At 46.9% G+C, this 13,629-nt stretch overlaps 7 protein-coding genes across 7 annotated transcripts; 4 read left to right on the plus strand and 3 right to left on the minus strand.

Annotated features, from left to right (window-relative positions):
• Positions 1 to 768: 768 nt before the first annotated feature.
• I302_103999 (uncharacterized protein) lies at positions 769 to 2,588 on the minus strand (the record flags this gene model as incomplete). Its single annotated transcript, XM_019189362.1, has 4 exons — positions 769 to 1,764; positions 1,849 to 2,037; positions 2,133 to 2,357; positions 2,412 to 2,588. 4 exons carry the CDS (start codon positions 2,586 to 2,588, stop codon positions 769 to 771), a joined length of 1,587 nt encoding a protein of 528 aa, XP_019048924.1.
• Positions 2,589 to 2,935: 347 nt separating this feature from the next.
• I302_104000 (uncharacterized protein) lies at positions 2,936 to 4,359 on the plus strand (the record flags this gene model as incomplete). The annotated part of the gene is made up of 7 exons (XM_019189363.2): positions 2,936 to 2,975; positions 3,070 to 3,106; positions 3,178 to 3,197; positions 3,277 to 3,404; positions 3,612 to 3,719; positions 3,877 to 4,225; positions 4,334 to 4,359. The coding sequence occupies 7 exons, from the start codon at positions 2,936 to 2,938 to the stop codon at positions 4,357 to 4,359; spliced, it is 708 nt and encodes a 235-aa protein (XP_019048925.2).
• Positions 4,360 to 4,710: 351 nt separating this feature from the next.
• Positions 4,711 to 5,292, minus strand: I302_104001 (uncharacterized protein; the record flags this gene model as incomplete). Its single annotated transcript, XM_065869776.1, has 3 exons — positions 4,711 to 4,892; positions 5,045 to 5,077; positions 5,145 to 5,292. 3 exons carry the CDS (start codon positions 5,290 to 5,292, stop codon positions 4,711 to 4,713), a joined length of 363 nt encoding a protein of 120 aa, XP_065725848.1.
• Positions 5,293 to 5,702: 410 nt separating this feature from the next.
• Positions 5,703 to 7,128, plus strand: I302_104002 (uncharacterized protein; the record flags this gene model as incomplete). Its single annotated transcript, XM_019189365.1, has 5 exons — positions 5,703 to 6,003; positions 6,111 to 6,238; positions 6,361 to 6,533; positions 6,659 to 6,833; positions 6,931 to 7,128. 5 exons carry the CDS (start codon positions 5,703 to 5,705, stop codon positions 7,126 to 7,128), a joined length of 975 nt encoding a protein of 324 aa, XP_019048927.1.
• A 280-nt stretch (positions 7,129 to 7,408) lies between these two features.
• I302_104003 (uncharacterized protein) lies at positions 7,409 to 9,293 on the plus strand (the record flags this gene model as incomplete). The annotated part of the gene is made up of 7 exons (XM_019189366.1): positions 7,409 to 7,622; positions 7,740 to 7,933; positions 8,015 to 8,158; positions 8,251 to 8,466; positions 8,516 to 8,591; positions 8,652 to 9,074; positions 9,157 to 9,293. 7 exons carry the CDS (start codon positions 7,409 to 7,411, stop codon positions 9,291 to 9,293), a joined length of 1,404 nt encoding a protein of 467 aa, XP_019048928.1.
• A 111-nt stretch (positions 9,294 to 9,404) lies between these two features.
• I302_104004 (uncharacterized protein) lies at positions 9,405 to 10,738 on the minus strand (the record flags this gene model as incomplete). The annotated part of the gene is made up of 4 exons (XM_065869777.1): positions 9,405 to 9,883; positions 9,982 to 10,285; positions 10,351 to 10,522; positions 10,593 to 10,738. The coding sequence occupies 4 exons, from the start codon at positions 10,736 to 10,738 to the stop codon at positions 9,405 to 9,407; spliced, it is 1,101 nt and encodes a 366-aa protein (XP_065725849.1).
• A 603-nt stretch (positions 10,739 to 11,341) lies between these two features.
• Positions 11,342 to 13,494, plus strand: I302_104005 (uncharacterized protein; the record flags this gene model as incomplete). Its single annotated transcript, XM_019189368.1, has 15 exons — positions 11,342 to 11,389; positions 11,445 to 11,498; positions 11,556 to 11,611; positions 11,674 to 11,704; positions 11,768 to 11,876; positions 11,953 to 12,154; positions 12,213 to 12,227; positions 12,282 to 12,346; positions 12,408 to 12,502; positions 12,579 to 12,757; positions 12,827 to 12,890; positions 12,950 to 13,018; positions 13,079 to 13,172; positions 13,238 to 13,316; positions 13,395 to 13,494. The coding sequence occupies 15 exons, from the start codon at positions 11,342 to 11,344 to the stop codon at positions 13,492 to 13,494; spliced, it is 1,260 nt and encodes a 419-aa protein (XP_019048930.1).
• Positions 13,495 to 13,629: the final 135 nt, after the last annotated feature.

Here is a 13,629-nt window from a genome sequence, read left to right on the forward strand (position 1 = left end):
AAAGAAAAGAAATAGAATGAAGATTGACGACTGAGGGGGTTTATATACTTTTTCAAACTGTATGTACCATGAGGTATGTATGATTATACACTTGAGCTGACGGGGAGAGCAGAGATAAGAAGCAAGTGAGACAGCTTAGCGTGAAATGTTTCTACATACAATATGTGGTATGGACGCATTGACCTCTTCTCATCTTCGGTTAACAGTTAGTACGTAGACCCTCGACCTCGTTCCTTTCCCCCTTGGTGTTGCTTCCTCTTGGATTGAATGACCTTTGATTCCTTCCTGGAGTTCTCGATTTGACAGCTTGAGTCCCATGAGGGAGACAGCACAGTACCTTGACATCCTTGCATTATGTCTTGAAGTGGTCTCGATACACACCTTGATGTTAGCTGGTGGGAATGAAATCTCAGCATCGAGAATGAGAATGAGAATGACAACGAGAATGGAGATCTCTTTTCTCATCAAAATCAAAATCAGAATCAAAATCAATCAGCTAGCACGAACAGTAGACGTCATACCGTCCTTTGAAGGTATCAAGTTGTTAAGCGAATCCGCATCTCTTTCTCTTTCCATTCGTACGTTGACGATTCTGCGACTGACTGTCCCACTAATTATGCTTCATTCGTTGGTGGTACCAATTGATCTTAATCCACTAAACGATGATGACGACATACAGAGATATCTTCATGCGATGATATATGATTACAAGCCTTGCACCAGCTATCCATCCCTCAAACCCTTGCCATTCACAAACTGAGAAGTAGGCTAATCCTCCTCACTCTCAATATCCATCTCCATCTCCTCTTCCTCCCCCTCTGCATCCTGTTCACCTCCCTCGCCATCATCCTCATCTTCATCCGTATCAACATAATCTCTAGATTTCCTCTTCTTCCCACCAGACCCATCCGTCTTAGCCCTCTTTCGTTCCCTTTCCCTAGCTTCTATCCTCCTTTCAGCCTGTTCCATCTCATCCAAATCATCTTCATCCTCCACATCATCCTCATCCTCATCATCGCTATACCTCTTACTCTTTCTCTTCTTATTCTTGTTCTTACTCTTCTTGCTCGATCCATAATCGTCTTCATCTGAATCAGCAACCACGAACCCATCATCCTCATCGTAATCCCCTCCTGCCCCTCCTCCGATCGATCTTTCCCTCCCTCTTCTAGGCGCATCATCACCATCTTCCGATCCCTCCTCCTCAGAATCAGAGTAATACGATTTTCTAGCTCTACTCTTCTTTCCAAGGGAATTGGAAGAGGTCGTTCGACCCAGACCTGACCCTCTACTTCCCCCTGCTCTTGGACCAACTCGTCTACCCGCAGTCTTATCTTTATCAGTCTTGATGAATTCCCTGTTCGGCGCAGATTTCAATAGTAATTTCTGCAACGACTCTTCGTCCCCTGCTGTCTCTTCCAGCATCTTCATCCTGGAATGTTTGACGTGCTGTTGACCGACGTGTTTGACCAGTTCCAAGTGAGTCTTGGAGTCCATCGAGGTAGGTAAGAGGGATAGCTGTCCAGCAATGGCACGTTCGGTGACTAGGACTTGCTCGGTCTTGGCGATGACAGCTAAGAAGGTGGTGGAAGATACGGTGTTGATTACTTTTTCTTCTAATCCCTTTGAAGGGATTGGTTTGGGATCCTGTGGGCGAGATAGAGAGGCGCCGTGAGATGGAGCGACGTCGAAGAGATCTGAACCGAGTTGGAGAGAGACGGATCCGTCGGACCAACGTAACATTCTGGCATTGCTTTGTCGCGTCTGTATGTCGAGCAAACCTACCTGTCAGCAATCTGATGTGCCTGAGACTGTAACGGGAAAGGGGGGATCGATAGGATCACTCACAGGCTTGCCATCACCACCTGTGACCCATTTCCACCTGATGGTATTCCTAACGCCTATCATCTTACTCTTCGCAGCTACAGCGTTCGCTTGTCCATCTATCGGCTCCTCATTCAATGTTTCTCTGTATAAATCAGGATCATACGGTTTAGATTCCAGATTCACGTAGGCGGGTAACTTCATGTGCCATACCTATGAGTTCATGATCACACAACAATCAGCATCTGGAGGTCCTCATCTCAGATCTGCATTACGGGAGGTAAGCTAGGAAGAAGCGAAGAACCCACTTTATCGTCCGTAGCTTTCATCTTATTCCACTGAGGAATAGGTAAAGTAGCCCATCTCTCTTCCTCCCTTCCTTCGCCCGCTACATCTTCTTCTTCATATTCCAATGGATTTGCTGAACCTGATCTAGACCTGGATCTGGATCCAGATCGTCTGGGTGAGGCAGGTGTACCAGTTGATGTTCTACCCCTTTTGGTCCTCTCCTCGTCCTCGTCATCATCACCGAACTAACCCGAATTATCAGCTATAGCTCGTGAACACGTCAAGATCTCCCAGCTTACCAGATCGCCTCCTTCATCCTCATCTTCATCCTTTACAGGCTTTTCATCTTGAGCAGCAGGGGGAGGAGGGGATCTAGAGCTGGAAGCTACGGGCGAAGGTTGACGTGAGGGTACTCGGGTAGATCCCTCGTTGTCGGAATCTCCAAATAGGTCGTCTCCTCTTTCTTCGTCTGACATTGTGATTGATCAGTCTTAAGTAGATTTGGTCTATGTAAAATAGTCAAGTATATTGTGAATGTATAAGTTGATGAGGATCGCTTCATTCCTGTTGAATTGATGAATTCGCGTTATTCCAAGTAAGGTTGGCTTTACCGGACCTCTCCACCCCTATGCCACACCATCGGATATTCGGAGTTATCTTCTTGCTTCTGACCCTATTGCTCCGTTCTTTCACTCGTATGCACTCTACTGTACACTGTACTCACCATACACACTCTCGTCGACACCACCATTAAACCACATCCTTATAGAATCACCCTATACATCACCTTCAACCCCTCACTCCCCACTCATCATCATTCAAAATGGCCTCTCGTCTCGCCCTCAAGAGCCTCCGAACGGCTGGTAAGTCAAAACTTCTAGTGGATTAGGAAATGGCGGAGAAAAAGGAATAGGAGATGGAATGCTAATGTCGGATGTGTTCGGCCGTTCTTCGTAGCTCTCGCCAGACCTGTTCCCAGAGTTGCTGCCCAAAGGTAAGCTAAAGATCATTTTCGTCTGTTGACATGGCAGAGCATTGGGCTGACTGCATTGCATTGGGATGTAGCGTTCGATTCCTCGCTACTCGTTAGTATCAATGTTAGGACAATAGATTTGGGAGAAAGGGGTTATGGCTGACCGGACTGATTGAATGTGTGGAATATAGAACCTACTCCCGATGAGAAGGCTGAACAGATCATCAACTCTGTGCCATCCTCTTCGCTCTTCACTAAGACCGGTGGGATCTTGTTGGGTACTGGTTTGACCGCTGCTGCCGTTTCTTCTGAACTCTATGTGAGTGGATGGTCGTAACAGTCATGAGAAAGAGGACATAGAAATTCATAGGATAGGAATTGTGGACACAAGATGTGGATGGCATGGTCCATCCCAAGAGAAGCTAGATGGACCGAGAGGAGCAGGACATTTATCGGATGACGAATGGACGATGAGGGATGTATGTCGCTTGATGGATATTTGCTGACGTACTGGATTTGTTTGCAGGTCGCCAACGAAGAGACCGTCCTTGCCGTTGGTTTCTTAGTTATCTTTGGTGCCATTGCCAGCTCCATCGGTGCCCCTTACTCTGGATGGGCCAATGGACACATCGAGGTGGGTTCCGTTTGACCGAGAAATCAGTGATGAGCTATGCTAATATAACGATCGATTATCTTTCTTCTCACCGCTCTCAATCTCGATATTTCTACGACCCCACTTGACCATCGTCCCACAATTCTCTACAATTTCGTCATAATCTTCCACACCACAGCGAATCAAAGGTATCCTCAACTCCGCCCGATCGGAACACACCAAAGCCGTAACCGACCGAATCGAGTCCGTCTCCCAGCTCAAGGATGTCGTACCCCTCACCGAATCCCTCTACGCCGTCGCCAAAGAGACCAACGTCCTCGAACACGAGAACTTCAAGTTGGCTCAGGAGAACGCCGTCAAGGCTGAATTGAAGTCCGTTTTGGACTCTTGGGTCAGATACGAACAACAACAACGAGAAGCTGAACAAGCCGCTCTTGTCAAGACTGTTCAAGCTAACGTTGAGTCTGAGTTGGCTAAGCCTGCTTTCAAGAAACAATTGTTGGAGGAGGCTTTGTCTCAGATTGAGCGTGAGTAACTCTTCCGCTGTCCCACACCTCAATTTATCTATATTGGTCCCAAACAAGGTGTTCTTGCAAAAGGAGGACTAGCTGATGATTTATGCTTTGGTATCGCAGAACTCTCCAAGGCTAAGGCCATCTAAGGAAGCTGTGGGAGGATGATCCGGAGGTATGATCTAGGATAGGTGAAGTGGTAGTAAGTGGATGGAGGAAACGGAAAATCAAGTGCTCGAAGTTTATAGAGGATGTGGTCGTGGGACGGAGTAGATAGACTTCAGTACGAATATAAAAGCATATGCAAGCTATGGCTGGGACTGATCGTTGTGAGATTCCTCCAACGGGCTGACTTCTTCCATCTTGTAGAGAGTCAGGTCAAGGCCATGATTGAGATTGCGGTGAGATATAATTTGAACACGATACATGCTTTGATATCTATGCTACATTTTCTTCTTCTCCTTTCTAAGTAATGATCATACCCATCGCATTGGAAGATTTTACTTCTTGAGTTCAGCGACACCTCGTTGAATCTCATCAGCTCCACTGGCAGCTACGCCGGCAGGTCGTTGACCACCCGCAGAATGAGATTCGGGTCTGGCAGCGGGATCTCGACCTGCGACTTGTTCGCCGATGTTGTCCATGAATGAATTGGCGTTTCCTCGGATAGCTTCGCCAGCGCCTAGGATGTTTCAAAATGTATCAGTTTCGATGAACTCAGTAGACGGAATGGACGGTTGTATGCCCGAAGGAAATATACTAACCGTGGAAGACTATCAAATACACCAGGTCAGCTTTGTTCATACAGGGTATGAGATGGGAGACAGGACTGACCATTCCATCCTCCTTTCACTTTATCTCCCAGACCTATCATAAGAATCACCCATCAGCCTCTTTGCCCTTTACATGGTCATTGCGGAAGGATTGCCCATACTCTGTCCAGCATTGGCACCCGCACTTCCATCAGCCTTGGTACCGGGTACGACGGGGTGGTGAGTATCTGATGCTGGGGCTGTACCAGCAGCGTAGGCGTTGGTGTTTGCGTTGGTCGAAGTTGCGGTGGTAGTGTTGTTGTATGACATGTTGATTGGATTGTTGTCTCTGGTATAACGAGGAGGAGGTGAAGGAATGAAATGGAACACGAATGTCTCTATATACAGTGGTCAAGAAATGAATGGAAATTGAAATTCGTTTGCCGCTTTCCTGTTCGAGTTTTGATTGACGTCATAGTGGGATTGGGTTGTTTACCTTCATCCCTTTGGCGATGAGGGCTGTGTGCATGAATCACTCATGTTAGTGCATAAGATAGTTGGAGAGATGCAAAACCATGAGGATGGACGAGTGGTACTCAATGCAGGAGATCATACAGAGACAGGCAGCTCAAAGGTGAATGAAGGGTATGGTAAGAAAGGACCAGAACATAGGATAAAAGTCAAATGACAAGGACAACTCCAATATCCATCTTCCATTCCTACCTTCCACAACAACAACAATGATACCAATCGAGCTCGAACCCTCCCCTTCCATTCCCCTCCATGCCCTCGAAGCACTCCAGTCCGACGCCCTCCTTCCAATATGCAAAGCCTGTGGGACCCAGTATCCCGCTTCCTTCGATATCCAGCGGAATTGCGTGATATGTGAAGATCCAAGACAATACGTCCCTGCGACGGGACAGGAATGGACCAACATGGCTGAATTGGGTGAGGGTAGGAAACATGTTTTGTTGCAAGATGAGGAGGATGGGAGGGTGACGATGATTGGTTGTGAACCTGGTTTTGCTATTAATCAGACTCGTGAGTTCTTGCTCTTCTGTAGCAAGTCCCAGCCCTCAATCAGCTTTGGCCATTGATATATTGTACGCTTGATGTGATGGTCTGATAGCTGCATTGTCTTGGTGTAGCAATACTGATCGAGACCGCAGAAGGATCGTATATATGGGATTGCTCTGCATTCATCTCGTTACCCCTTATAGGTCATTTATCTAAGCTCAAGAAACCTTTGAAGGGGATAGCTATCTCTCATCCTCACGTGAGTTGTCTTTCTGTCCTTTTCGTACCAGGCGCTTCCTCGAAGCTAGTCGTCTCGGATGACTTGGAAGATAGTTGTGGATCAAATGGTGGAATGCCGTACTAACATTAGGAATACCATAGTTCTTCTCAACTTCCCTAACATGGTCGAGAGCGCTCAAAGTGCCTCTGTACGTTTGCGAAGACGATAAAGAGTGGTACCAGCGTCTGAGCGATAGCAAGGATGATGATCAGGTGATATGGTGGAAGGACGAGCAGGAGTTAGGTAGAGGAGTCAAGGTAGTACAATGCGGAGGGTGAGTGAGAATTCAAACTTGGCTTTGCTCTCTGCTTTCCCTTATTGTGACGCGCACTCAAATCTGTTAGACTGATTATTTTGGTTCAATGGAAGCTGAGCATGACTAACACTCTGTCATACTAGGCATTTCCCAGGCTCGTCAATACTTTACTGGGACAGACTTTCCGAACCTCCCCCTCCCAAAGATAGTCTACCAACCAAGCCCACACCGGTGTCTGGAATCATCTTCACAGCTGATACGCTGATGGTCCAGCCTACTCAGTTGAGCTTTGCGTTTATATGGTCCGTCCCAAATATGGTAGGTACTTGTCTTCGTGTCTCGAATCACCGCAATCGTGATCTACCCTGATCTTCGAAAGGAGGTGAGCAAAATACTAATCTCGATGATCATACAGATCCCCTTACGACCCCACTCGATCTTATCCATCCAAGATCGACTCAAATCACTTTCTTTTGCACAGGCTACCTCCTCATGGCCTAATAAATGGATCCGACAAGATGCCAAACAGATCCTCGAACAAAGCGTTATTACCTTCCTAGCGGCTGAGGGATGGAGGATTGAAGAGGGGAAGTTAGTGGAATTGATCACTTGATTCGTCTAGGGAGAACAACGGCTTCAAGACCTATGAAAGGGAGGGGTGTGTTGTGTACGTTGTCAAGTCGCTTTGGTGTGTACCGTTGGATATCGGAATCGGAACAATGGGAATGTAATGAGACTTTGTAAGCCTCCATTGATCCGATGGATACTATACCTGTATAATTACTGATCATCCATAACGATGGAGCATATATCATGTATAAATTGATGTGTCCTTTGCTCTCCCAACTTCGAACAGACACTTACGGGCTGTATCGCTGATTCATCATAGAACAATGATCAATAATTTACCTACTTACTCTGTACTCTGCGAAAACTTCAAGGGCGATCTGATCCTCCCCTCTGACGAGGGGTATGAGAAAGCGCTAAAACGATGGGCAGCGACTGCTCAGAGGAACGCTGGGTTGGTGGCTTTTGTGAGAGATGAGGAGGACATCAAGGCTGTATTGAGATTTGCAAGGGAAGAGAAGCTCGAGATTGCCGTGAAATGTGAGTTATGCCTCTCAAAACGACATCAAATGAAACGATCCCCTAAGATGATACTGTTAGACTTGTCTTGGTGTTGTAGAAATGCAGTTGCTGACCATATACACCCCTGATCTACAGGTGGCGGGCATAGTGTCTCGGGAGCATCATCCACCTCCGGAGGGATCGTCATCGACCTTTCGAAATACCTCAACACCGTTACGGTCGATGTGGAGAACAAAATCGCACATGTAGGAGGAGGAGCAACGTGGAGGGATGTCGATCTAGCTACGGCTCCTCACGGACTGGCTTCTGTAGCTGGAACTGTAAGCCATGTGAGTGGTAATGCGCTTTGTCCGGACGTGGCCTCTCATGCTAATTCGTAGGGATCTCCTTTGTTCCACCTTATGACGCAGACTGGAGTAGGCGGATTGATCTTAGGCGGAGGATACGGGTATCTCACAGGAGAGTTCGGGCTGGTCATTGATAACCTTATTTCGGCGAGGGTGGTAGATGCCAATGGGGAGGTACATGAGTGTTCTGAAGCTGAAAACGAAGATGTGAGTTGCCCACCCATCGGGATTTCTCCCCGACCTGAGTTTTGGTTGATGCCATAATGGGATACGTCTGACATGAGCTGCCCTATCCATAGCTATTCTGGGCGATCCGAGGCGGAGGAGGTAATTTTGGGATAGTCACTTCCTTCTCCCTCCGAATCCACCCACAAAGATCGGAAGTCTTCTTAGCGGACTTGCATTTCCCCGGAGAGAAGGTCAAGGAGTTCTTCGAAGCTTTACAAGAATGGCTGAAAGTTAGAGGAGACAGGGATTTGTTATTTGTTTTCTTCCAGGATATGGGTAATGGTCCTGTGAGTGATGTCCATGCGGTAAACTTGAGGTTGACCTTTTGTGGTACAGGTCATCATGGCTCATTGTTTTCATAATGGTACATTGGAAGAGGGGAAGAAACAATATAAAGTATTCTATGATTTAGGTGAGTGTCAATGTCCAATAAAGCTAGATAGACTGTACCGATGACTGATTACAATATCAGGTCCAATCGTCGACAACACCAACCTCATACCTTACCTATCCCTCAATCAGGCAATAGACGATGATCGACCATACGGCACAGGTCTATACTGGCACGGATCCATCTTCCCTTCACCCATCACCCACCCGGACGCAGGTCAGAAATTGTGGCAATCATACCATAGTGTAGTCAAGAAAGAACCCGAGTTTAGGAAATCCACATTCGCAATCCTGGAGTTTCATCATCCCTCGAAACTTATGGAGAGAGATAACGAGGAAATGACATTTGGAAAGAGGGGTGAACAGATTAATATGTTAGTTGGAATAGGATGGGATGGAATTTTGGGTCATGAACCTACCTCCAAAGCTCAGGTATACGCTAAGGAGATTGCCAAGTCCTGTGTTGGGGGACAAGATCTGGGAGATGAGGGATATACCAATTGGGGTGAGTCGAGCCGTCATCCTTCGATGTTTCCTGGAGTATACAATACACCATCAGAAGGCTGATGAGTTATCTGGCTTTTCAGAATCAGATACTCCGACTGGATTCGCAAGGTCAGCTAGGATTTACGGTGACAAGTACCCTAAGTTACAGAGGATCAAGGCGAAGTACGATCCGTCGAACATGTTCAATAAATGGCATCCTATCGAGCCAAAGGCTTAAGATGGTCTTGACTCATCCCAAAACCGTTGACTGATACCCTCAAGATTATTCCGTAACGTTCTTCCAGTCATGTTATGCATTGTACATAATCCTTTCTCCCTGCATTTCCATCTATATCCATAATGGCACAACAACCGATTCGAGACCTTCCAGCCTAGCCACCTCGCTCAATTGCAACCCTTCCTCACCTGATCTTTGAAACACGACCACTCTACCAGTATCTCTAGCAGCTACCAGAACGTACCTGCCCGAAGCATCCTGCTCGACAGCCCTGAGATGTTTTCCAATCCCACCCAACCATCCCTCCTGGGTACGTTGTACGTCCGCACCATCAGTCTGAGAGACAGAGAACAAGGCCAGGGTATCTTCGTCATTTGGCGAGTCCCTATTTGAGGTGATGAGGAATAATCGTCCATTAGGGTTGGTAGGTGGTAAGAGGATGATTTCTGCTCCTCCCGTTTCTCGCCTTCGACCATCATCGTTGGGTGGGAGCATCGAGTATCGCTTGACGAGCTTGGAGGGACCAGAGGACGGGAGGGTGTGGACCGTAAGAGCGCCAGCTACTTCGTTGAGCACGTATAGGTGTGATCCTAGAGTCATCTTAGCAATAAGCTTGAATCCGTATTTTGAACAACTGAGTAATGCGGAGGAGTAGAGAATGAAAAGTCAGGATTGAGAGTGTACTCACCATTAGGATGCACAACAAGATGTCTAGGTCCATCTCCATCTTCAAACCCATCTTCAATCTCTTCTAACAGATCCAACTTCTTGGTCTTGGTATCCCACTTATATCTGTATATCTTGTTTGAACCCAAATCAGGAATGAGGATTTCACCGTTGTGCAAGACGACTTGATGCATGTGCGCCGCTTCTTGTCGCCAGTGTTTCTTCGGTGAGTAGTTGCCTTTGTATATTCTATCTTCGGTAGGGGAAGAAGCTGCAAAGAGACCATCGGGATTCAGAGGAAGTACAGAGGCGCTACCACTTCGATACTGCGGACTCCGGCATATCAGTAATTCAGTACAACCAAGAAGAGAGGGCAGGCAGAAGAACTCACATGGGCTATAACGACTTCCGAGCCATCTGGAAGGATTGCAAAGTGCGTGGGACCCTCACCACCCGTGTTGGCTTCTGCTACTTTCTCGAGTTTCCCATCTGAGCTCGTTAGACGATAAATTATGAGCTTGTTATCTACCCATCCATTTGAGAAGATGAGGTCTGGGTGTTTACTATGTACACGATAGTAGATTAGCCTTGATTAACATGATGCGAGTGAATACGATATAGGAGAGAACTTGCGGATGTCTGATCAACCAACTTGGCTGTGCTGGTAGATTCTCTGAGCTGACTCCCCTCTTCAGTGTACGCTCCTTCGGGTCGAAGAGGACCGAGTGGATGGAGGATGCGTGAGTACCTAGTAAGATCAATTTCTGTGATTCGCTCATTGTCCTTGATTGGGGTGATCTGGATGAGAAGTGCAGATAGCTTAATTGCAATACCTAGCTATATGTACAGCGACCTAACAACCTATCTTCTTGGTATCTGCGTGAGGAACATCACATCACATCATCGGTAAATATCCGGGTATCCATCTCATACCGATCGAGTATTCGGGTGGATGTCCCACCGAAGCTATCGCCTATCTCACATATCTCACATATCACTTGGAATGCATATATAAACCCCCTTGAGATGGTCGTTGAGATTTAGTATCTCCCCACCTTAGCACATCATATGATCCTCATCGTCTTCCCACCCAGCCATGCCTACATGCATCGAGGATGCCTGGAAGGGTACCCCATATGACCAGCCTTTCATCCTGAGGAATTAAGCATGCCGGAAACCGGGCGCACCGGCCCGACCGGACCCGTCGCCCCGCCGGTTCATGAGTTTCTGAGAGGTGACATCGTGGAAAGTGTACATGTAAAAGAGAAATATCCATTGAGATTAGTTGAGACTTTCTTCATCAACATATATCTGAACGACGTCTTCTGAGCACTCATCAATACTTCTGACCTGTACATCCACATATCAATTGGCTAAACATCATGTCCGTCGAAAGCTTCCCTCCTATCTCCGTTGGTCTCATGGGTACCGTAAGTTGTCACCCTCAAGCACGGTTGGGACAACTGGCTGACATCGATGAGATAGGGTGAATACACCACCGGTATCACACCATCTGGTCAATCCAAATCTGACAAGAAGGTGAGCTCTACGTGCATCGCCTCTCGGCGACATCTGCGCTGACTCTCTTACTGGTAGATCGGTGTCGTCGGTGTAACTATGTTCGATCTTAGACGACGAGGAAAGGTCTCTGAGTAAGTCAAATTCCTATACCAGCCATATCCACACCGCAAAAGGCTGACATGGTATTTTGTAGCATCGTCATGGCTGGTACCAACGGTGGAAAGGTGAGTTCACTCTCACTGCAGTCCATTCGCTCGAAACTTGCTGATATACTATGGACATCTCAGTTCCCCGAGATCAAAGAGCACTTCCAGAAGAACATCGGAGATGTCTACAAAGGACTTGACTTGAGCTTCAAGGGCTTCCCAGAAGGTAACCTCAGAAACGCCGAAGCTTGTCAGTTGAACCTTTCCTCATCGCAAGAAAATTTACTGTTGTTTGTCCCGACATGCTGACCGTGTTGGATATAAAGACAAGGAAGCTCTCCGAGCTCTTCCTAAAGGATCCGCCGTCATCATCTTCACTCCTGACAGTACTCACTTCCCTATCGCCTCTGAAGCTTTGAACCTCGGTCATCACGTTTTGGTCACCAAGCCTGCTACTCAAAAGCTCGAGGATCACCAGAAATTGATTGATTTGGCTGAGGAGAAGGGTTTGGTATGTTTCGTTGAGCAGTGAGTTGGTGACTATCCATAAGCATGATAGGCTGGAGCTGACATCTTGTGTTGATAGCCACAAGCGATTCGAGTAAGCTTCGTCAAGTCAAGTACGGCTGGATGAAATACTGATGATTACCCATAGCCCCGCGTACAACGATGCTAGATCTCGAGCCCAGAAACTCGGTGATTTCAACTTCTACTCATCATGTAAGCTATCTCATGTCATAGCAATTGACGTATCATTATGGTGAGCTGATATGATTTGTAGACATGTCACAACCCAAGATGCAATTGGAAACCTTCAAGTCGTGGGCTGGTATCGACTCCGATATCTCTTACTACCTCAACTCGCACCACATCGATGTGAGTGATATTGCGCATCTACTACGTCATTACTATTTTCCGAAACTTCGTTACCAAAGCCTGACCAATCGTATAGATCCACTGCTGGATGGTAGAAGGTCGATACAGACCTACCAAGGTCACTGCTTCCGCTACTACCGGTATTGCCACCTCAATGGGATGTGACCCCAAGACAGAAGACACTATCACTCTTCTCGTAGATTGGGAGAACATTGAGACACCCTCTCAGAGAGGTACTGCCGTGTACACTGCTTCGTAAGTTTCTCTGTCCCGCATATGGAATAAAACTACTCCAATGTACATTGACTGATGCAATGCATTTAGATGGGCCGCTCCTTTGAAGGCAGGTGTCCACTCCGAACAGCGATTCCACTACATGGCTGCCAAGGTGTGTTTGCGCTTTCTATCGAAATCGGTAGATCAGAGCTGAAATCTGGTTACATATAGGGTGAAGTCAGAGTCGACCAAGCACACAGAGGATACAGTATTGTAGAAGACGACATTGGTAAACTTGACGTGAGTATCCCCATCAAGTTCGCGTGCATCATTGACTCTTACTGATTCTGATTGTTACAGTACAACCCCTTCTACGTCAAATACAGTCCCGATGAGAACGGTTACTTTGATGGTCAAAAGGGTTACGGATATGTGTCTTTGGAGAAATTCATTGGTACGTCCTTCACTGCAGCCATGATCCTATCATCCTGCCGTGTTGACATTTGCTGTTGATCGTAGACGCCGCCCAGCGAGTGACTGCTGGTAAAGCCAAGGCCTCCGACTTTGACGGAAAGGGTCTTCCAACAATCAAAGCTACGTAAGTTGTTATACCAAAGACGATCGACGTTTGGCGTTCTTATGGCATTCTGGGTGGAGATGCTGACGTGACTTTTAGCGTTCTTACCACTGCTATCATCCACGCTGGACGAGTATCCCTCGATGAGAAACGAAGTGTCGGTCTGACCGAGGAAGGAGGTAAGATCAAATTGGTATAAAAACAGCATTCCGATTGTCGATTACTCCAATCCGATGGGAAAAAAAAGGAAAGAAAAACGTAGATTCTGTTTGGTTTGGTGTTTGTAACATGATTTGACTATGCATTATTATTGGGATAATGATCTTACGTGTCA

Source organism: Kwoniella bestiolae, chromosome 2 (assembly GCF_000512585.2).
Source record: "Kwoniella bestiolae CBS 10118 chromosome 2, complete sequence".
NCBI lineage: Eukaryota > Fungi > Basidiomycota > Tremellomycetes > Tremellales > Cryptococcaceae > Kwoniella > Kwoniella bestiolae.